Here is a 22,375-nt window from a genome sequence, read left to right on the forward strand (position 1 = left end):
ACATTTGGGCCTTCACGACACCATGTGGCTCAAGAAAACCACCACCGACACGTTGTTACATTCAACAACTCTACTTAGCTATACCATGTAGTTGGCTTAACATGGAATAATAAAACTACATAACTGAGCTTTTAGTGTTGCCTAAAACATTCGTAATTTCTTTGTGTTAAGAAGTTAGTTTCACTTACCTTAAAAAGCTTGATGTGTGCTGCCAATTTGTCGTGAGGTGGGAGAAAGGACAATCCCTCGCAACGGGGACCTATTTAACCCTAGACCATTTTTATATACGCCCCCCAAAACAGCTTTTTACAGAATAAGAGTTACTTATTGGTCGATATACAAGAGACCCTCACAAAACACATCCCAGCCCTGAATATTTTACATTGCCTTACACCTGAATCAGAATCCAACCTGTAGATTAATCCCACTGTGTCTAGGACCCCTATTATATCGAAAGCAAGGTTGCTTTAATCTAAACCATACCAAGTTTGGTTTCAAATTGAACATTATATCCTTGTTATAAACAATATACTACAATATTAATTATTTATCACAATATATCACAACTTAACACACGTCCCTATTTGACTCCACACACAACAGCATCCTATTCAACAACTTCACACATAATTCCGAACCACCCCTCAACCAACCAGCATGTTCATACACACACACGCACACACGCACGCACCCACACCCCATCGATTGGTTGACCTATGGCTGATGTGTATACAAATTAGAATACAGCAAAGGCTGTGGGTCTTATCACTACCCCCAAGGACCTGGTCGCACCCTGGGTCCTTATAACATCTGATCAAACAACAGCTTGAGATGTATGTCTCCTGTTTTGTTGGGGGAAACGCCCTTATGCCATTATCAGTCTTTGGTTTCTTGGAAAAGAAATTGTTTGACCTGAATTAATGCTTGTGCTGGGCTGATCTGAGCTTAAGACCCATCTTTTGTTAAAATGAAAACTGGGCTGAAACTCTCCAAATCATAAGTCCCGCCCTCTTTTTTATATCTTACATGTAATTCTGTGCTTGAAAAGGTTAACAACCATCTGTTGCACCACTTGGCAGTGGAACCCTGGCACCCTCAAACATAACCCACCTGTTATAACACTAGTCTGGTTTGCTCATCAGGCGTTGTAAAACAACAAACACGGACACAATGTTATCATAAATTCCAAAGTCACCGGACATGCATACATCACTCCTGAAGTCCCGCCCGAACACACGTCACAACGGAAGTCCCACCCTACCTGTCACATCAATATGGATGTCCCGCCCTCCAGGGCCATAAATCACTATTCTGACACATTATACCCTACATTAACCTACATTAACTACTTAGGTGTCTCTAACCATAAAGTTGTGACATTGTAATTACTCCTGCACATCAGCTCCGCCCTAAGCACTGTTGAATTCAGAAATATCAAGCCACTTGACACTTCCAGGATTCAGTACAGCATGCCCTACTATCTCATTATTATAAGTGCACTGATGATGAGATGGTGACCTATGTAACAGCACATTGTGTAACACCTTAAACATTACTGCCATTGTAAAATCCTGTCAAATGAATTTGCTCTAGTGACACCTACTATTGTGTTGAAAATCATATGAACCCTTGTGTGGTTGAACAACATACAGAACATATATGATAAATGTTTGAAATTAATCTCTGCTAGATCACATTTCATTTTATTGGATATGCCATGCGTTTTTGTGAAAATGCTATAACTTATTTAAAAAGTCATTATATTAATGACTTGGGTGTCATAAATCATGCTTATCTAGGAACAATTGAAATTACAATATTTTTATTGATCTTACTATAATCAAAGCCATAAGCTAAAACAGATGATAAACAAATAGAAATACAAAACATGAATGAAATGTACACTGGTTTTAGTCACTGTTGATGAAATACAGTACATAAAAAATACCTCTCAAATGCTTCTGAAATAACATTGGATAAAATTGTGTGCACATGGGCATGCCTGTCTACACTACATGATGCACAGAATTTGAGTGTATGTGCACTACAGATGTCCTTATTTCAGTTGCTGCGTGTGTCTTTGAGTCCTTTGAGGGTCCACCGGCTGCAAAATAGAATATTGAAAATAATTGATTAGTTCAGGATTTGTTCCACACCACTTCACCTAATAAACACATAAACAAACAACAACAACAGGACTCTTACTTCAGGCACTGGAGGTTGTGGTTGTGTGGGTCGTGCAGGTGGGATAACAGGAGCCTCCACAAACCTCCTCACTATGGCTAGAGAACCTGTGGACCTGGGCACATGTCTCCTGTATGTGCGGTGTCTCCAGTGCTTTACCTAGCTCTTATAGAAAAATATGTCTTCTTTGGAGCTTGATTTGGTTCCAGTCTGGCAAAATTTCCATCCAGATTACAAATGTGTTGTAGGCTGAGACATCCAGGATATTGAAGAATATCCAATATCCCGAGTGGCCATCGTAAAGTTATTCTTTGGCAGCTGTAGCAGGATTGCATGTCCAAGTTGTCTACCCCTCCTTTGGTGGCATTATAATCAAGTATGATCTCTTGCTTACTGTTCTCCCGACCACTGATCCTTCCATCCCTATGTAGAGTATCCCTATGTACACATATTTGCCCTTTTTGATTAAGTAGAATAACTGGGCAGTGTTGGCTGTAAAAACAAAGTCGGAGCAATGGACTTGCCTATTCTTTACAGTTAGTAGCTGAGGTGGGAGCTCTGTCTTATTTTTTCTGATTGTCCCCCACAGTTGTCAGCTTTCTTTAGAGAAGTTCCTGTCCCAGACTGTACAATGTGTGTATGCGCATCAAATTGACCTGAACATCTTATGATGAACGTGTGGGGGCATTGTAGCATGCGTGTGTACTCATTTTTTTCTTTTACATGTTCTTCACAGACAAAAACGCCATGCCATGGAGTAACAGGTTGAAAAATGTTAACCTTATATTCTTTCGTTTAGGTACAAAATTTGAAATCAATTTGACCCGAACACCACATAAGGGTTAAAAATGAAAACGTCCTGTGGCTCTCTTGACCCAAATCCAACAACACTATTCAAAAAATCCTCAGCCACTCTCATTAAATGTGTTACTAATTACTAATTATTCCTACAATGTAAAGTTGTCTTTTCACATTGCCCAAAAATCTACTGTGCACCACCTCTAAAAAACTCAGGGTCTCACAGTGTCTCAATACATTTGCTGTGGTAAAACAGGAGAAATATACTACATCTAGACTACATCAGCATATTCATGTCACTGGATCCGAGTGGGCTCACTTGAACAAGGCATTGGGTTGTTTTGGGGGCAAATAACACTGATCAATTTTACTGATCCTTCTGGATCCATTACTCACAGTCAGCACAGGTAATCTCTACCTTCCATGTGCAGCTCCCACACACTCGACTACCTTGTGACAATTGTCAAAAGTGTCCTTTGTTTTGGTGACCCACATTCTCAAGAGCAGAAAAAAGGAGCAAACACGGAAATTATACACTGTCTATAGCCTAATGTATATGGTCAATATCACTTATGGCCATTCGAACTACAAAAACTCTAATCTTTTGTATTGCAATTTTAATAAAACAACACTGATAAAATAAAATACTTATGGAAAGTCAGGGTCCTATAGTTACCCCTCACATTTCTGGAAATATTTGGGTATCTTTTCATGTGACAACACTGAAGAAATGACACTTTGCTACAATGTAAAGTAGTGAGTGTACAGCTTGTATAACAGTGTAAATTTGCTGTCCCCTCAAAAAAATGTAACACACAGCCATTAATGTCTAAACTGCTGGCAACAAAAGTGAGTACAGCCCTAAGTGAAAATGTCCAAAGTTACCCCTACCTTACAACAGTCAATTTCCCAAGTCCACTCAAACATTTTCTTTTATTTATTGGCCTTATTTGGCAGATATAACACTAAACAATAAACATTGTACCTAGTTCTATAAATTGGTTTACACCTTGTTATTGAGTTTAACTTGGTTAGTACTTGTTAATTACTATTTATATATAGATAAAGGACATCCAGTATTGAGCGGGTAGAATTTTATGAAACTGCCAGCTGAGGACATGTGAGGGGTCTATTTCTGAAACTAGAGACTTATGTAACTAGCCTCTGGTTTGTTGTATATGTGGGCCTTCCACATCTTTTTCTATCCTTGTTAGAGCCTGTTGTCCTTGGTCTTTGAAGACTGTAGTGCACACCTTTCTATTAAATATTCAGTTTTTGGGTAATTTCAAACACTGTATGGCCTTCATTCTTCAAAACATTGATTGACTGACAAGTTTCTAGAGAAAGATGTTTCTTTTGTGCCATTTTTGACCTATTATCGACCATAAAAAATGCCAGTCTATTGCATGCTGTGCCAACTCAAACACAAAGACAATGTTAAGCTAAATTTACCAAACCAAATAGCTTTCAGCTGTGTTTTATATAATGGGAAGTGATACAAGAATAATGTATTGGAGTAATGGTTGCTGGAAATGGGGCTTGTCTATTTGATCAAAGATGTATTATCCAAATGTCTTTACTGGTGGAGAATCGTTAAAAGTGAAGTGCTGGAATCATTGCCGGTCACAATCTGTACTCCATTGACATGTTAATACCTCACAGCGGGTGGGGGCATTGTAACAATGGTGAGATGAGTGTGTCGCGATATGTCCCAATGTCCAGTTGTGGGGTTTCCTTAAAAGTAGGGAAGAGTAGAACGTCCCATGCTGGAGTTGCTGCCGGTCAGAATTTTAACTGTTCTTGACTGCTGAAAGTTCCTTTGCGGTTCCTCTTTGTGAAAAGTCGCGATATAAACTGGCTTTGGAGTGTTGAGTAATTAAAGACTGTTGTTTCCAGGAATGGCCTGGAATTGGCAATATTCGTAAGAGATGTAAAGATAACTAGGACCTCGAAACAGGGGTATTTGGCGGAGTGTGTGGCCCCAGTGGTTGCAGGGATGTGGGGTGCATCCTCTTCATCTGTGAATGTTCTGACCACAACCAACATCTGGCTACTGTCGCGGCTCTCAGGTAGACAGGTGAAAGGCCCACTCTCCCTGTGGCATCTCTGGCTGGTCCAGATGATGATCTGGGTCAGTTCAGTGCATAGTTGCTCAAATGCCTCTCGTTGTGCAAGAGTACATTTCTGTGGTAAATAATATTTCATGCTTCAGGAACCCAATGCATCCTAGCTTTGATGCACATACATCAGAGTTATACTGCAGCTGTCCTATGTTCAGTTCCAGCTGAGCTCTTCTAACAGCCTGTAAAAGCCTGTTGCAACTGCAGAGAAGACAGCTGCACTTGAACCCCAATCACATCACTGTAGCTTCTGCTAGAAAAAGAAAGCTTCTCACAGCGTAAAAACCAGCAAGGGCCATGGCCACCTTTGCCCTTCACTCTGGCCATGATGCCCTGAAAATGATGGTATGCCTTACAGCCACCATGGCTTTGTTCCCCTGCTACTGTCATAATCTCGTGGCCTGCAGTTTGTCCCTAAATTGGTTTGCAGTTCGCAACAGAGAACAAACAAGATCGGACTACAAGCAGGTATCCAAACAAGCCAGTTACCGATAGATTTTGTGCTTAACTGAATCAAACATCCATTTTGGAAGGTGTGTTCATCAGCAACTGGGAAAGTACTGACCTTGGAGTGGGAGAATACACCTGAACGCTTTTTAAAAGCTCTGAGAAGTAACGTTAGGTTTGACATCACTCGACATGGCTGTGTTTGTGGTGAAAGATTAAAAAACTAAAATGACTTGCTCAATAGATGTAATTTTAAGGATTAAAACATGATCGTTTAGCTTTTTATGTGGAAAGACAATATCAGTCATTATTCAAAGTATGATATTAAAAAAGTTTAGTTTTTTGTTATTTTTTTCTTATAAGCAATTCAGGTTGTTTATTTGTAAGCTCCAAATACCCTTATGTGTGCCCTGGCATGGGGACATTGTGCCCTACACATTTTTGTGACACAGAAGGCCAAATGGCATTGCTGCTAAAATGTCAAATTCCAAGCTTGGTAGAAACCAATAGAGAATGTTTGCAATGTCCATTTGGCAAAATACCTTAAATCTAGTCCCAGAAACGATAGGAAAAGCAAAGGTTGTGGAAGGCAAAATAAATAATTAAAGAATAATTTATTTAAAGGGAAGGTTTGCTATTTCTGAACCTGGGGCCCTTTTCAGATTACCTAGCATAATCCTGGACTTTAGAGACATTCTTTGGAATTATTAGTTTTCAAATTACAATTACGCTGGTGTAATTGCAATTACGCAAATTACAATTACGCTAATCAGCGTCTGTAAAATTAATATACGTTTCATCATATGAACTGGGCACAGCCTAAACGTGTGAAACAAAGTTGGTTTTGTGTCTGTAGCACAAACTGTTCAAGAGTGATTCTCAGTTATATCCTAACAATGTAAATTAGCAATTATACAGTCAATTGTTTATAAACATGTAATATAATCCTTATTTAGGATAGCCTCAAACCTTTAAAGTTGTTATCAAAGGTTGATTGGCCCTAAAGCATGAACATTTTGAATTGAAACTTCTGTATTACTTAGGCTCTCATTGAAACACATGTTAATTGATGCAAGCTTTGAATGTTAATAAATACAAAAGTAAACACTGTATCAAAAATCTGAATACAAGCAACTCTAGTTGGGCCAGACTTAACATATTGGTGTTCGTTTGGACTTAATAGCTTAAAAGATTTAGGAGGAGACGCATCTAGAATTTTTGACCTTTTTACCATTAAAGTCTATGAGCACTTTTTTTCCATTGAAATACAGTGGTGGCTCAATTAAATACTGACATAGTATAAAAAGTACAATAGCTTCCAAAAAGATCTGCTCAAGCAACCCAAATTCAAGCACATGGGACATTTGGTAGTTGGTTTTGTGTTTATCGCTTTGACCGTTTAGGCTGTAGAGCTGGAGGAATAATAATAATTCCTGAAGAAAATGTGGTGTGCTTGCTAGCTGTTTAAAAGTATTTATGGTGTGAATTAGTGTTTACCTATCGAAAGGTTTGGAGACTGTATTTTTTAATGTTCAAGAGATACTGTTGTTGAGGATAATTAGCATAAATTGGCATACATGACATAGTTAAAGCTCATAAGTGTTACCAATGACAGCTTCTTTTGTCTGTAGCGCGAGAAAATCAAAATATACAGCCTAGTAGTTAACACTAATTACGCTAATTAGCATAAATAAAATGAAAAGCAGTTTTATAATTTTCTGTGGGGATAGCATAACCATGTGAAAAAAAGTTGGTTTGGTGTAGCATGAACGGTCGAAAAAATACAGCCTAATAGCGAATTAATGCTAATTACAGTAATTGGCATGCGGAAAATGTATTAACGTGTCATTCTATGAACTGGGGATTGCAAAACTGGTGCAACAAAGTTGGTTTCATGCCTGTAGCTCAAACATTTCAAAAGATAGTCTAATAGTTAATTAACGCTAATTACGTATATTAGCATACGTAAAATCAATAAAGGATTCATTACATGAACTGGGGATAGCCTATACAGGTGAAACAATGTCTGTTTCGTGTCTGTAGCTCGAATGGTTGAAAAGATACAGCGTAATAGTAAATTCACGCTAATTACACTAATTAGCATATGTAAATTCAATAAACGTGTCATATAAAATGTGAACAGTCCAAACTTTTGAATGAGAATCAGTTTCGTGTCTGTAGCATGAACGGTTGAAGATACATGCAAATGGATAATTAATGCCAATTGCGCAAATTAACATATGTAAAATAAAGTACAGTTTCATAAATTGCAGTGGGGATAGCCTAATCTAGTGCAACAAAGGTTGGTTTCGTGACTGTAGCTCAAACGGTTCAAAAGATACAGTAAATTAATGATAATTGCAAATTAGCATATGTAAAATCAGTGTAAATCGGTGTAAAAAAGTTGGTTTCGTGCCTGAACGGTTCAAAAGATACAGCCTAATACTAAATTAATGGTAATCACAAAAATAATAATATGTAAAATCAATTACCATTTCAAAGTTTGCAGTGGGGAAAGCCTAAATGTGTGAGACATAGTTGGTTACGTGTCTGTAGCGCGAACGGTTAAAAAAATACAGCCTAATTACTAATAATTCTAATTACGCAAATTAGCATATGTAAAATCAAATAGCGTTTCCAAACTTGAAGTAGGGATAACCTAACTGGTGTCACAAAGTTGGTTTTGTGGCTGTAGCTCGAATGGTTCAACAGATACAAACTAACAGTTAAATAACAGTAATTATGGTAATTAGCATTTTTTAAATCCATTATCGTTTCATAGTTTGCAGTGGGGATAGCATAAACTGGTGTAAAAAAGTTGGTTTTGTGTCTGTAACTCGAACGGTTCAAGAGCTACAGCATAATAGTTAATTCACGCTAATTACGCAAAGTAGCAAACGTGTCAATACATTAAATGGAAACATTCGAAACTCTTGAATGAGAATCAGTTTCATGTCTGTAGCTTGAACGGTTCAGAAAATACAGCCTAATTGTTAATTACACAAATTTGCATATGTTAAATCAATAAATGTATCCTAATTCGAACGGTTCTAAAGATACAGCCTAACTTCTAATTCATTCTAATTACGTAAATTAGCATATGTAAAATCGATAAACGTTTCCAAATTTGAAAGTAGGGATAGCCTAAACTGGTGTAACAAAGTTGGTTTTGTGTCTGTAGCTCGAACGGTTCAGAAGATACAGCCTAATAGTTCATTAATGGTAATTACGGTAAATAACGCTAATTATCAATCGTAAAATCAATAAAGGTTTCATTATATTAACTGAAGATAGTCTTTTGAATGAGTCAGTTTTTTTTCTGTAGCTCGAACGGTCCAAAAGATACAGCCTAATAACGAATTAATGCTTAATACATTAATCAGCATAAGTAAAGATACAGCCTAATAGTTAATCAACACTAATTATGCTAATTGTTATCTGTAAAATCAATAAACGTTTTAACACGTTTTTCTATTTATGATTGTATTCAGACCACACACAGCCATGTGGAGCAGTTTTTCCATTCCAATTAGGCAAAGCAGACAATATCTATAATGATCACATTTGTATTACATTATTTCATGATAAATAGGTTATTTAATGTAACTTACCAGCTATATTTGGAATCCTATTCTGCTCCATGTTGTTAGCATTGGTCCTTTGTATTCTGCCGGTAACTTAGCAATCCAGCGTGTGAAAACCGAAACGGACTATGGCTACATTGAGTAAGAGTGTTTTTACATTTTGCCATTTTATACTAATAATAATACTTGTTAATAAAATTGTTGAAATCATATATCCTTTGTCTGTGCGACAAGTTAGCATGCGTTAGCGACACAAAGCTGAAATGTTAACAAATGTTAAGTTAGCATTGCTAAGCCAACCTACCGCCTCCACCTCTGTTCATGTCACTGTGCAAATACAGAAAACAAAACTCATTCTGTCCCACTCCGCAACCGTTTGATTTGCTTGAATACATAACAAGATACCTTCCCCTGATTGGGTAAAATAAACTATTTTGCCTAGCAACAGCCTTCCATTGGATGTTGTCACCCAACAGCCCATCCATTGGTCAGGTGCACAAGGGTTTGGTTGTATTTGGACAGGATGACAACAACCAGGAAATGCTTCACGTAAACAAAAGGCATATGAATCATTTCAGCGTAATCTCAGGAAAACAGCAAAGAAAACCGAATCTTTCTATCACAAACAATTTAGAAAATCTGTAGTACTATGTAAATGATATGCAAATATGCCTCATGCATGGGCGGTATCTCCTAGTTCGTCCTCAGGGGGTTAATCACAGAATGGCAAACTACATTTTGAAATTGAACCTAAAAATTTTCTAACTAGAATCAAAATCGGTACACCCCTATTTACACATGTCAACTTTTGACATGGCAGCTATCTTTACTACTTTGCTGGTTAAAACAAACTATTAGCTGGCTACAGTCCTAACCTGCTTACCTGTCAAGTAGATACAGGTCAGTAACCAAAACAGGTACCCTGATGAAGACAGCATGTCTGTCGAAACATTGGTCTTATAAAAAAAAAATTATATGCATTTGAGTTGGCCTTATGTACCTCCTTTCATGGCTGTATCTCAAACAAGGTGAGCATGGTGACCTTGCTAATATGAAAAACCTCAATAGCCCCACCGTGTGGTTGATAAAAAAATCCTTGCAGTAATTTTTTCTGTATGGTTCTTATCAACATGCATACCAAGTAGCATTATTATACCATTATCCGTGTAGGAGATGTATCTATATGTGCAAAACCACACCCTTCACATGTTCATTGGTCAATAGCATCCATGTTTTTTGACATTATGGTCTGGCTGATATGACTTTTGAACACTATGGTCCTTAAATGCCAAATATCAATGTACATGAAGATCGGACATTTGGTGCATTTTTTAGTGTTTTTCTAAATATCTAAAATGTTGGAAAATCCATCCTGGCGGACTTTATGGGTCCCAGAGGAAAACATTTTCATCATGAGGAACTACACCTATGTACCAATTTTTAAAAGTCTAGGTCCGACTTTGGAGGGTTGTGACATTTTATCTCATGGGAATCTGCATAAAACACCCTTTTTGGCCGGAATAATAATAATTATCATTATAATTAAAGCTGCAAGCAGCATTTAGCGGGTTTCAGCATTAAGCTATTGATAAGCCAGATTGCAGTTTTTCCAATATGACACAAATCCAATATCAATAGCTGTAAACAATATTACATGTATGGTTTTTACAATCCACTAGTATCCCCATGTGGCCAAATGGAAACATCTTTTATATAAACTAAACTTACAACCCTGATCATGTGTACCAAATGTGCTCACACTTAACCTTTTCACGTGTGAGTTTCAAATATTCCTTACCAACCCCCCAGCGTGAGTTTTTTTGCGCGTGACTTCAGTACTCACTACAGCATTTGAACTCCAGCATTTGAACAGTCACCTTGCCAGGTGAGGAACACTACATACATTGCATTGCAAGCTTCTCTCGTTGACTCAAATTCTAAGAGCTGCAAAAGTTGGTTGACATATAACTCTAGCTAGCTAGAAAACGTCAGCTAACCGCTAGCAAATGTCAGCTAACCGCTAGCTAACAAAGCGTGACCAGTTATTCAGTGCAGTGAAAATGAATAAACTATATAAAAAGCATACAACGGGTAATCACACAGGAAATGTTAAGATGCTCTATTGTAGTCGCTAATATAATTCATTTTTGTGTATTAGTGTTGGCTGCCTGTTGGTATGTAAGTAACACTTCTAGTCCCAATTTGAAAGTTATAAACACTGTTTGAGCAAAAATTGTGCATTCTAAACAAGACGTTTTAATCACACCGGTGTGATCATAGGCTTTCTCGACCACTCTAGCTTGATCACACTGCTGTGATCGTACGCGTCAAATGGTTAATAACGGTCATTTGACTCTACACAAGTAGCGATTGAAGCATTTCTCATAAATTCAGAATTGCAGAAAAAATATTTCACCCGACTTAATGGTTCCCAATTGCAAATATATTCCTTGGGAGGATATGGACTTGTTCACCTGTTGTCAATGTTTTATTTTAAACAGGGTGGGCATGGTAAGCTTGCAAATGTGGGGAACTCCAATAGCGCCACCATGTGTTGATAAACAAATCTTTGCAATCATTATTGTTGTATCATTTTTGTTAACATATTCACAAAGTAGAATTATTATCCCATTATCTTTGTAGGAAATGTGTTTATATATGTGCAAAACCACGCCCCTGCCCAAGTTCATCAGTCAATGTCGGCCATGTTTTTTAAGATACTGGCCTGATCAATATAACGTTTTGAAGACCATGGTCCATAGATGCCAAAAATGAATGTAAGTGAAGATCGGTCCTTAGTTGCCAGAGGAGATTTTAAAGTGTTTTTCACATATTCAAAATAGCCACAAAACCCTTAAAGCGCAGTTCATGAGTCCCAATGGCAAATATGTTCCTTATGAGGAGGTAGACTTCTGTACCTGTTTTCAGGGCAGTATCTTAAACGGGGTGAGTGTGGTGACCTTGCTAATGTGAAAAACCTCAATACTGCCACCGTGTGGTTGATAAAAAATCCTTGAAGTCATTTTTTCCGTATCGTCCTTTTAAATATATGTACCAAGTAGAATTATTATACCATTATCCGTGTAGGAGATATGTGCATCATTGTGCAAAACCAACACTCACATGTTCATTGGTCAATAGCGTCCATGTTTTTAGACATAATGGTCTGGCTGATATCACTTTTGACGACCATGGTCCCTGGATGCCAAATATGAATTACCATGAAGATTGGACATTTGGTGCCAGAGGAGTGTGTTTCTAAAAATCCAAAATGGCGGAATTTATGGGTCCCCATGACAAAAATTTTAATCATGAGGAGCTACACCTATGTACCCATTTTCAAGACTCTAGGTCACAAGGTGTGGGCATGGTGAGCTTGCAAATAGTGAAACTTTGGAGGCTTGTGACAGCGCTACCATGAGGCCAACATACATGACACTGCACCAGAAGTTGCGGCCCTTGGCCCTTTACAACCACAAAAATGTGGGCAACTTTAAGCCATTTAAACTCACGGGAATTTGCAAAAAACACCCTTTTTTGCCGCAAGAATTATAACAATAATAATAATTAAAGCTGCAAGCGGCATTTTGTGGGTTTCAGCATTGAACCCCAGATAGTCGGGTTCAACAACAGATAGTGTTATGACTACAATGCCACCACTGTTTGGCCAAACAGAATGTACTTGCATGTTACATTGCAATAGTTTTTTTGCAACAATTTACCACAAATGGTATTATAATACAATATTCTGCATCAGATAAATATGGATACTTCAAATGTCTGAAATTATCAGAGCAGTATAACATCTTAAGCACCAAACAATGTAACTAGGTAGTTGCTTGAAATTTCAAAATGTAATAAATGTATCTTAATTGTATGGTAAATATAACTGTATGGATAATTATCAGTCTTCCCAGGCACAGAGCATATTCATGAATTGACCGTATGCTTGTTTTATGATAATGATGGGGTCAGAAGAGATCATTATTATAATTTTCAAAGCTATGTTTACTTCAGTATGTGTATTAACATAAAAGATTGAGCAAACCATTTCTTTTAGATGTGTTTAATTTTGATGATTAAAAGACTGCTACAGGTGGCAACAATAAAACCAATACCTTTCCAGATTTTCATTTATTTGGAAAATGCCCTCCCAATTCTTACTGTAAAAATGTTGACTATGGTAGGGCATGGGCATATAGCTTATGTACCCATGTGTTACTGTTTAATTACAACTCAGATTTCCTTTTAATTTAACTACCATGTCTACAATTTAAAGGTACATTGATAAGTTCAACCCTCAGTTTGAAGTGGAGCTGTAGAAACCAATGAACACAGAGAAATGACTTAACAACTGAGAAGGGATTATCTACTGAGGCTTAAACACATAACACCCTCTCTACCAAAGGTACACTTTTAATAGCTAAATCATTATAATGTTCATGTCACCAGAATGATTTAAGGTGATCCAATGCTGGTTTAGACTGAGAATTTTGTAGCATTTATTTTTGATGAAATAATCATGGCAATGTTGCATTCCACTAAACATTTGCTTATATTACAAACATTACAAATACAAACCGAGAATTAGCTTGGCTACATGAGCATAGATTAGCTACTAAGGCTTGAAAGCATGACACCATCCCTAAATAGCCAAATTATTATTAGCTAAACCGTACGTTATATTGTTCATGTCACCAGAAAGTTTAGGTTTAGATTAAACCGAGGTTAGTTAAATATATTTCCATTAGTTGACATTACTAGCTAGCTAACGTTGATAGAGCTAACTAGTCTGCAAGGTAGTTTTTTTTTTACATGAAATAATCATGGCAACGTTGCATTCCACTAAATATTTGCCTATAGTAGCAAGTCATTGTGCAAATGAAAACAGTGGGTTAAATAGCTACTGAGGCTGGAATTCATTACACCATATTTAAAAAGGCTAATTATTAATAGCTAAACTGTCTGATATTATATTCATGTCATCTGAATTATTTGAGATGGAGTAAATAGCCAGACTCCTAATAAAAGAAACTAGCTACTAACGAATAGGACAATGTGAATTCCATGTACACTTTAGTGGGTTGCATAGGGGTTAAAGAAGGACAACAATATATAGATTTGTGGGATGTAGCACAGTGCCCCATGATTTCAAATTATATTTGTAATTTTACAAACTCTCCTGAGTATTTTGTACAACACATTCACTGCTGTACTGAAGAGTTTTTCCGTAAAAGATATCACTTGTACAATATAGTAGAGGGATGGAAAATAAAGCCTTTACACACAGCATTTTCCCAGGCTAAGACTGGCCCCAGGTCAGCTTAGGCTGTGTTCAAACAAGAGTTTGTCAACCTTAGGTTAAGGATTCACACTTGGGTGATTCTCGTGAAATTAGACTTATGAGGTGTCATGAAGCATTTTGATGATAAAAGTAAATGCTATCAAAATAAAAAGGATACAGTTATAAACATCTCTTCATGTACTATTTTGCACATGATTTAAAATCACATCATAAATACACATTTTGTTGATTTTTCCACATTTAAGGGGAACATTTTCATTACCGCAACGTGTCCATGACTGGATTTGGGTTCTTTGAGATGAACATTTTAATAATTAAAAAATATTAAAAAGAAAAAGCTTCAGTGCATATTTAACTATAAACATTTACAGTAAAGAAACGTGGTATTTGGTGATGATTGGTAAATGTAGTGACAATAATAAGGAATATAAATTTGTCTAAGACCAATTTTCTAATCTTCCGCAACAATTTTCAATCATTGTTTAAGTCCTCAAGGAACTTACATTTCAAGGAATTTTGTTGGAAGGGACATAATTGACTGTGACACTCAAGATGGCTACAAGGGAAGCAGGTCTTATTTTTTCTCTCCAGGTAAAAGTTAAGTTAGTTGTTTGTCATTGTACCTACACTACTTTTTAGTTCTCATTACTGAAACATGAGTTTGTAAAGTTTAATTTTTTTTTGCCATTTAAATTTTTTGATTGCTATGTACCCCATTATGGTCCAAATATAAAAAGGGAGGGAAAGTTTAGCTAACCCTCATGGTGCTTCCACAGTTAGCAAGAATTTTTAAGGTCACTCATCCTCCGCAACACCATTATCATTCACCGCAACGATTGAAGGCCTGTTGCGGTGGAGAGACTCAATGTTTCGGTAATGAGAAACAGACTTATGAAGGAGGGACATGCACTATAACTCTTGCTCATTGCTATATAACTTGATATTTGCTTTAAACATTTCTTGAACAGACTGTGTAAACAAAATAACTATTAAACAACTTGGCAAAGTTGTGAGCATGTTCCTACATCGGGATGATGTCTCAACTGTCATAAATGGCAAGGCTGGAGAGATTTGTCACAAGGGACAAATCTATAGAAAAAGAGCACTCACAGACACATGGCAAATCTCCAACGACGATTCCTTGCTGAACATCCTGAGCAAACCGTGTCCAAAGCTCAGTTCTTTAGATTGAGGCCATTTTGGATTATTAGGCCTACAGTTAAAGACAGAGAGACGTGTGCATGTAAAATGCACAAGAACATTGACTTTAAAATAACAAGACTGCAACAACTGGGAATCATTGAAAAATCAAGCCCAGAGGATCTTGTGCAGTCCAGTGTGTGTGACACTGGCAACATGTCCTGCATGTATGACAGATGTCAAAAATGCATTGAAAAGACATTTCCCACATCCTTAGATCCTCTCACTCAGGGGAACACTGTCATTTGGCAAGAGTGGATTACAAGGTCTGTCACTGTAACAAAGACCCTCAAGGATGAATCTATAGAGGAAAGGCAGACAAAGAAAACCGTCCTCGAAAAGCGTACCTCATCCATCGAGCGGTTGCTGGCCCTAACAACAGAACAACTTCCAGGTTTTGCCATTCACATGTTTAATGTCAAGCACCAATATTTGACATTGAAAGCAATGAAAAATACCCTAACAGATGATGCTGTTGCTGTGCATGTGGATTACAGCGAGAATTACAGCTGCAAATATGCTAAAGAAATCAAGGACACCCATTTTGGAACTGGGAATGATCAGGTAACCCTCCACACCGGGGTATTTTATCTCAGTAGGGGCAGAGTGGAAGCCTTTGCATCCCTCTCAGTCTGCCTACAGCACGATGCAGTGGCAACCTGGGCTCATCTTGACCCAGTGCTGAAATACATACGAGGAAAGTATCCTGAAGCCCACAACCTACATTTAATTTCAGATGGCCCAACTTCACAGTATAGAAACAAAACATCTTTCTATCTAGCCTCCACTGTGCCCTTTATATGCATGGATTTCAATGGGTGACCTGGAACTATACTGAGGCATCACATGGCAAACGTGCACCAAATGGAGTAGGTGGGGCCTTGAAGAATCTTGCAGACAGAATTGTTTCTTATGGGACCAGTATTCCTGATGCAGAGTCTCTGCATGAGCATCTGAAGAACAATTCATCAGTGACTCTGTACAATGTATCAGAGGAGAAAATAAAGAACAGCTGTGAATTGGTTCCCCCTAACCTGAGACACTGAAAAATACACCAAGTGAGTCAACATTTATATTCACTATATGAGTAAATATGAAGAAATGTAGTTAAATAAGTAAATGTAGTTACAGAAGTTAAATAAATAAGTTAAATTCCCCATGTAATTAACATGGAAAGGAGACCGCACCAGTATCCGATATAATCTCTTAGTCAATGTGTGGTACTCTTTCATCTTTGTCTTTTTTAATTCCACCTTAACAGCTGACATCCACAAAACCGGGAGTCATAAACACACGGGAGGTGTCATGCTTTTGTGGAAAAAATTGCCAGTGCTTTTCTGCAAATTGCCATGTGTTCTATGAGGGAAGAGATGAGGACCCTGACAAAACCGAGGCCACCAAAGAGGTTGGACAGTGGGTCCTGGTTGAATACGATGGTGACTTGTTCCCTGGTACAGTCACACAGGTGAATTTAATTTCAGGATTTCTGTTATGTGAATATTTATCCAGTTACATTATAGTACATGCTTTCCAGTCAAAATGTGTAGGGACTATAAACATTTCTTAAAACAGATTGCTGAAGGGCAGTATGAAGTCGAAACCATGACTTGTGCAGGGGAAAACCGCTTCTATGTGCCAAGCATCAGATTTCCAGGAGAAAGGGTCTGGTACTATCGTCAGGACCTAATCCCAGAACCACTTCCTGTCACCTCCTAGACATTTCTGCATTTTACCTGACATATGGGCAAAACACAAAAAATGCTCATGAATGAGCTGGGGGAAAACGTGATTGTTACAAAGCACTCGTTCCAGTTGTTTGTTTTAGTTGTTTGACCAACTCATAAATTGAGTTGCTGCAATTCAAGTTCTTCACATGAAATTATTCTCAGAAAAAAGTTATGTGGTTGAATGTCAGGACCAATGTATTTTTAGCTAAACTAAACAAATTTTACAAGAGCAGATGATGCTGTTACATTTAAATGTTTCTCAGGACCACATGATGGTATGTTACATTGAAAAATTTCTCAAGAACACATGATTGTATCTTATACTAGAATGCTAATATTTATATTAATGGTTGTATATTTGTTATTGCTACAGTGTAGGCTAAATGACATGATTCTTTATGACTGTAACTTGTATACACAACACTTGTTAACACAAGGCATGGTACGGTGATGATTACGATAAATTAGAAAATGAAACAAAGTTTATGAAATAAATATTCTTTCAAAAATTGTGTGTGTTTTAAGTATGTAAAATAGGGTAAGGCATCAAACCCCTTTGTCAACAGTGAATGTATTGAACTAAATCTCATTTCAGAAACAATGATCCTCATTACCGAAATGGCATTCTCATTATCGCAACATGTATCTTTTTTACAAATTAAGTAATCATTAGATAATCATATTTTGTTTTAAAATGTATATACATATTATACAACACTACTTATTTAAGGTCTGCTACATAAAGAATGTGTATGTTATCTTTTAGTAAAACAATAAAAAAATATATGTTGTAAATCATCACATATGTTTCGGTAATGAGAGTAAATAAGGAAATTACAAAAAATTATAAATATGAAAAAGTAATCTCTCCAGACTTTTACATAGCTTTGAAAAGGAGTAATAAGAGTCTTCTTTAACATTAGCTCAAAATACACATTTTTAACCATATATTTAATGTAATGTCATGTTGCGGTAATGATAAAGTTTTATGGACTTCATCTAAAAAATTTAATAAATATATAGGAAATATTTTTTTAAATCTTATGAAAATAATGGTTATAGTAAATTCAGACCTTAATCTTATATGTGCAAAAAGAAAATTGGCTTCAAGGGCATTTAAAAAATTCTGATACTGGACATCTTCTAAATCAGGATTTCGTGAGAATCACCCACTTGTATTCCTAAGCCCTGTGCTCATGGACAAATACAACACAATATAATTTTGCATTCTATGATAAGCTACAAATGTTGCATTCTTTCTGACATGCAAATAATGTTACTGTAGCCTACATCACTGACACATGATCAATGTTATGCTACCTCGATTAAATTAACGACTTCATGACATCGACTGATCAAGATGCCCCCCTGTCGGTATTTACTAGAACAACTTTGTCATAACTACGCAAAGAGAAAAAAGTTAGTAAATTGTAATTATTTCTACATATTTGCTGGATTTACATCCAAAGCAAGCTGCAATAACTACTTCGCTAAGATAAAGCAGGGATAACGAAACAACAAAACTTTACGAGTGAAAGGACCAAAACAGACTAAGCTGTTAGTAACAGTGCACATAACAAGCTTATGTAAATTAAGTGAAAGGGCAGGTTTTGTGATTGGACAATAAACGTTCTATTGTTTGTTCTTCACCCTGTTTGACACTGGTTATTTTGTCACAATTTTTCTGGAGCTAGTCCTGAAAAGTCATGCTCCAGAGCATGGCCAGCTAGCCCTAGGCTAAGGGTGGTGCTTTCCCACTTCCAAATATGCAAGTGTGAACACTTTCTTAGCCTAGGGCTTATGAGGTCCTTAGGCTAAAGTGCAGTGTAAACACATCTAGTGTGGTTGGATTTATTGCACAATCAATCTACAAAGCAAATGAGCACAAGCAAATAAAAAACAAACCTCAAAATCAGGTTCTCTCAATTAGATTATACAAGCTCTAACAATTACAAGCTCTAACAATTTAATAATATTCTTTAACCTATGTAAAGTTTAATTGAAATTAAATAATATTTATAATATCCCACACATAGTTTTTCCTTTGAAAATGTAGCCTAAACAACACAAATTACAGACACACCACAGACCTTTATTTTGAAGGCAACATATGAAAATCTGAAGTCTTATTGTTGCTGACTAATCTCTAATGTAGAGTGTTACTGTTGCTACCTGCTTACCAGTCAAGTAGATACAGGTCAGTAACCAAAACAAACGTGTTGGACGGGCATTCGATTTCCAAAGTGGGGCACTTTATCCTTACCAATAACGATTAGTAACTTCAGCACGATTGAAGCAAAGCTAATATTCCTAGAATGTATGGCTGCCTAATCCTATGGGCAATTAAGCTATCATTCGAAGTAACCATCACATATTCACAGCGACAGTGGAATAAAGCGATTTAACAAGAGGATTATAATACTTATAATTACTGAAACATGAGTACATGGCGAATGAAACCATCAAGGATGTACAGTACCATTATGCAGCATGACAGGGCGCAACGAACATTACAGTTATATTTCGTGGAGCTCCGCCCCCTAGAGGGGCTTTAGCTCCTAGTGGTTTACCCGTGCCGCGTCAGCGGCTGTACTGAAAACTTATTATGCAAGATGCATCAGCCAATCAGGGCACGCCTGCCCCTATATATGACCCGTGAGCCCAGAGAACATCCTCCCTTTTTATTCAGCAACAGTTTGTTGAATTCGTCTGATTACTCTAACAGCCTGAGAATATTTTTGCCGTCGAATTTCTTCAACTCGACGTTCTCAACATGAACAAATACTTCGCCGCCGTGTGCCGCTGCGCCGACCTGTCTTCAGACCAGGATCCGCACTCCGCTTGTGTTTCCTGCCTGGGTCCGGCACATGCTCGTGACGGTCTCACTGATCCCCCGGCTTGCTCCTCCTGCGCCGTCCTGTCCCTCCCTACACGTGTAGAGAGGGCAGCCTACTTTGAACAGGAGGTGGAAGTCCCCGCCGTGCTGAGCTCCTCCGAGGACAACGACGAGGACGACGTGTTATCAGTGGAGGACGGTTCTACGCAGAGCCCCGCTCCCCTGACCCAAGCGAGCTCGCTCCCTTCCCACGTGGGCTGTGGTGGCGGTTCCCACGTCTCTCCTTCTCTCCGGGGAGAACTCGAGGACGACCTCTCTTCAGCTGTATGATTGAGAGAGCAGCTCTACGCATCCAGCTGCCCTTGCCTCCTCTGCCTACACCTAAACAGCCTCGGATATGTCCTTCGGTTCCTGGGCTGAGCGAGTGAAACCGGTGGACTCCCCTGCTCCTGAAGTCCGTGGTTTTAAGGGCTTCGCCGAGGGCTCCTGGTCTGCTCCAGCTTCTGCCAGGGCGCCTGTCAGATCCTACGCTACTTTCACCAAGGTCCAGGGTCGTCTCGCCCCCATCAGCTCTGCCACTCCGCCGTTGGAACCCGAGCTGGCCGCTCACTTCCTTCCTTCCTGGGGATGGTCCGGCAAGAAGCCTGCCTTGCCTTCTACCAAGGACCGTTTTTCAGGACAGCTTTGGGACAAGGTGTACGTTCTGGGATCTCAAGCCCTGGCCGCGGCGAACAACGTTGCTCTGCTCGCGTCAGCGTCTTCCCACATCTTGGACCGTTCATCTTCCCCGTCGTCACGTGACGTCGAGGAAGTAGCAGCTAACCTTAAGGCAATCCTCCACCTTAACCAGGCTCAGACTGTCTGCGCTGGGCGCTCTGTGGCGTCAGCCGTCGTCGGTCACCGTCATCTGTGGCTCTCCCTCTCCTCTCTACGTGAGTGTGATAGTGCACCCCTCCTCAACGCTCCTCTCTCCCAGGAGGGCTTGTTCGGCGACGCTGTCCACACGGCCATAGCGTCTTTTAAGAAGACTGACGAGGGACGGAAGGAGCTATCCCGGCACCTTCCCTTAGCCGGTTCATCTGCCCGACGGTCCTCCTCCTCTTCTCATCGCCGGGGTTCTTCCGCCAAACGTCGCCAGCGCCGTCATGTCTCTGCCACCGCCTCCACTGCTGCCCCAGCTCCTCCTGCCACGGCTTCAGCTCCTGCTCCTCCTCCGGTGCGTTGTAGACTACCCGCTCCCAAACTCAGCGTTCCCTGGCCGGCTAAGAAGCCCAGACCATCCTGACTAGGCGTGGAGCGGCCCTCACGGCCCCCGTCTCTTCCTTCACCAAAAGAGCAAGGGCTGAGTCTGACGGCGTCGCAGACTCGGCCCAGCATTCTTTACATTTTAATAAACAGGCTAAACGTTACTTGGGCGTAAGTTGTGCTTTTGTGCAGGCTCAGGCGGTGTCTGAGACTGTAAAATCACTTGAGAATTCCACATGCCCTAGTTTGCCTCCTACGGTGGCTATTAGAGACTCGGTGAACGCTCTCCCTGTCTCTATGCCAGCCCCGTTGGATATAAGCAGTGGCGCAAATGAGCGGCTTTTCCCTCATTCTCGCCCTGCAACCGGTAGGTTCTCTAATGTGTTTACTTGTGCACGTTCTATTCCTTTCCCTACTCTCTGTAGGGATAGGAGTTCTGTTGGTAACTGTCAGGATAGCGAGTGTGTTCGGGGTGTTATAAGTATAACTTCTCGCTCCTCTCTACCTGCCAGCTCCGATAGACTTAAGTGCCGGCTAGCGGTTTCGGAGTCGTCTCCTATCCCGCTACCCGCCAGTCAGGAGCTCCTTTGCTCTCAGAGTCCTGCCCGGCGAGATTGCGTTTGCTTTCACTCGCCGTCAAGGAAACGTTCGCGTATACACTCGCCGGTTTCCTCTCCCTCCCGCCACTCGCGGGTTGTCGAGAGCCCTGAGACTTCGCCCGTTGTTACAGATGTAATTGCGGGGGTGTCTCATGCCGCTCTCGACGGCGATATCGTACAAAACTATCTCGCCTGCTCTGCCCGGCATCTCCTTAGCAACGCGTCCCCGCTCAGGGTGCAACGTCCGCGTATGCTGATGCCGGGTTCCTCTCTCTCCCGTCACTCGCGGGTTGCTGAGCTTCCTGATACTTCGCCCGTTGTTACAGATGT

General features: G+C 39.2%; 2 protein-coding genes across 3 annotated transcripts in view; one reads left to right on the forward strand and one right to left on the reverse strand.

Moving 5' to 3' along the window:
• The window catches only part of prkg3 (protein kinase cGMP-dependent 3), a 181,874-nt gene that overhangs the window by 114,580 nt on the left and 44,919 nt on the right, over window positions 1–22,375 (reverse strand). The window lies entirely within an intron of this gene.
• LOC109615422 lies at window positions 15,424–17,782 on the forward strand. The gene is made up of 3 exons (XM_034287853.1): window positions 15,424–16,696; window positions 16,900–17,103; window positions 17,211–17,782. Exon 1 carries the CDS (start codon window positions 15,555–15,557, stop codon window positions 16,458–16,460), a length of 906 nt encoding a protein of 301 aa, XP_034143744.1. The 5' UTR covers window positions 15,424–15,554; the 3' UTR covers window positions 16,461–16,696; window positions 16,900–17,103; window positions 17,211–17,782.

The sequence above is a fragment of the Esox lucius genome, chromosome 18, assembly GCF_011004845.1.
Source record: "Esox lucius isolate fEsoLuc1 chromosome 18, fEsoLuc1.pri, whole genome shotgun sequence".
In the NCBI taxonomy this organism is placed as follows: domain Eukaryota; kingdom Metazoa; phylum Chordata; class Actinopteri; order Esociformes; family Esocidae; genus Esox; species Esox lucius.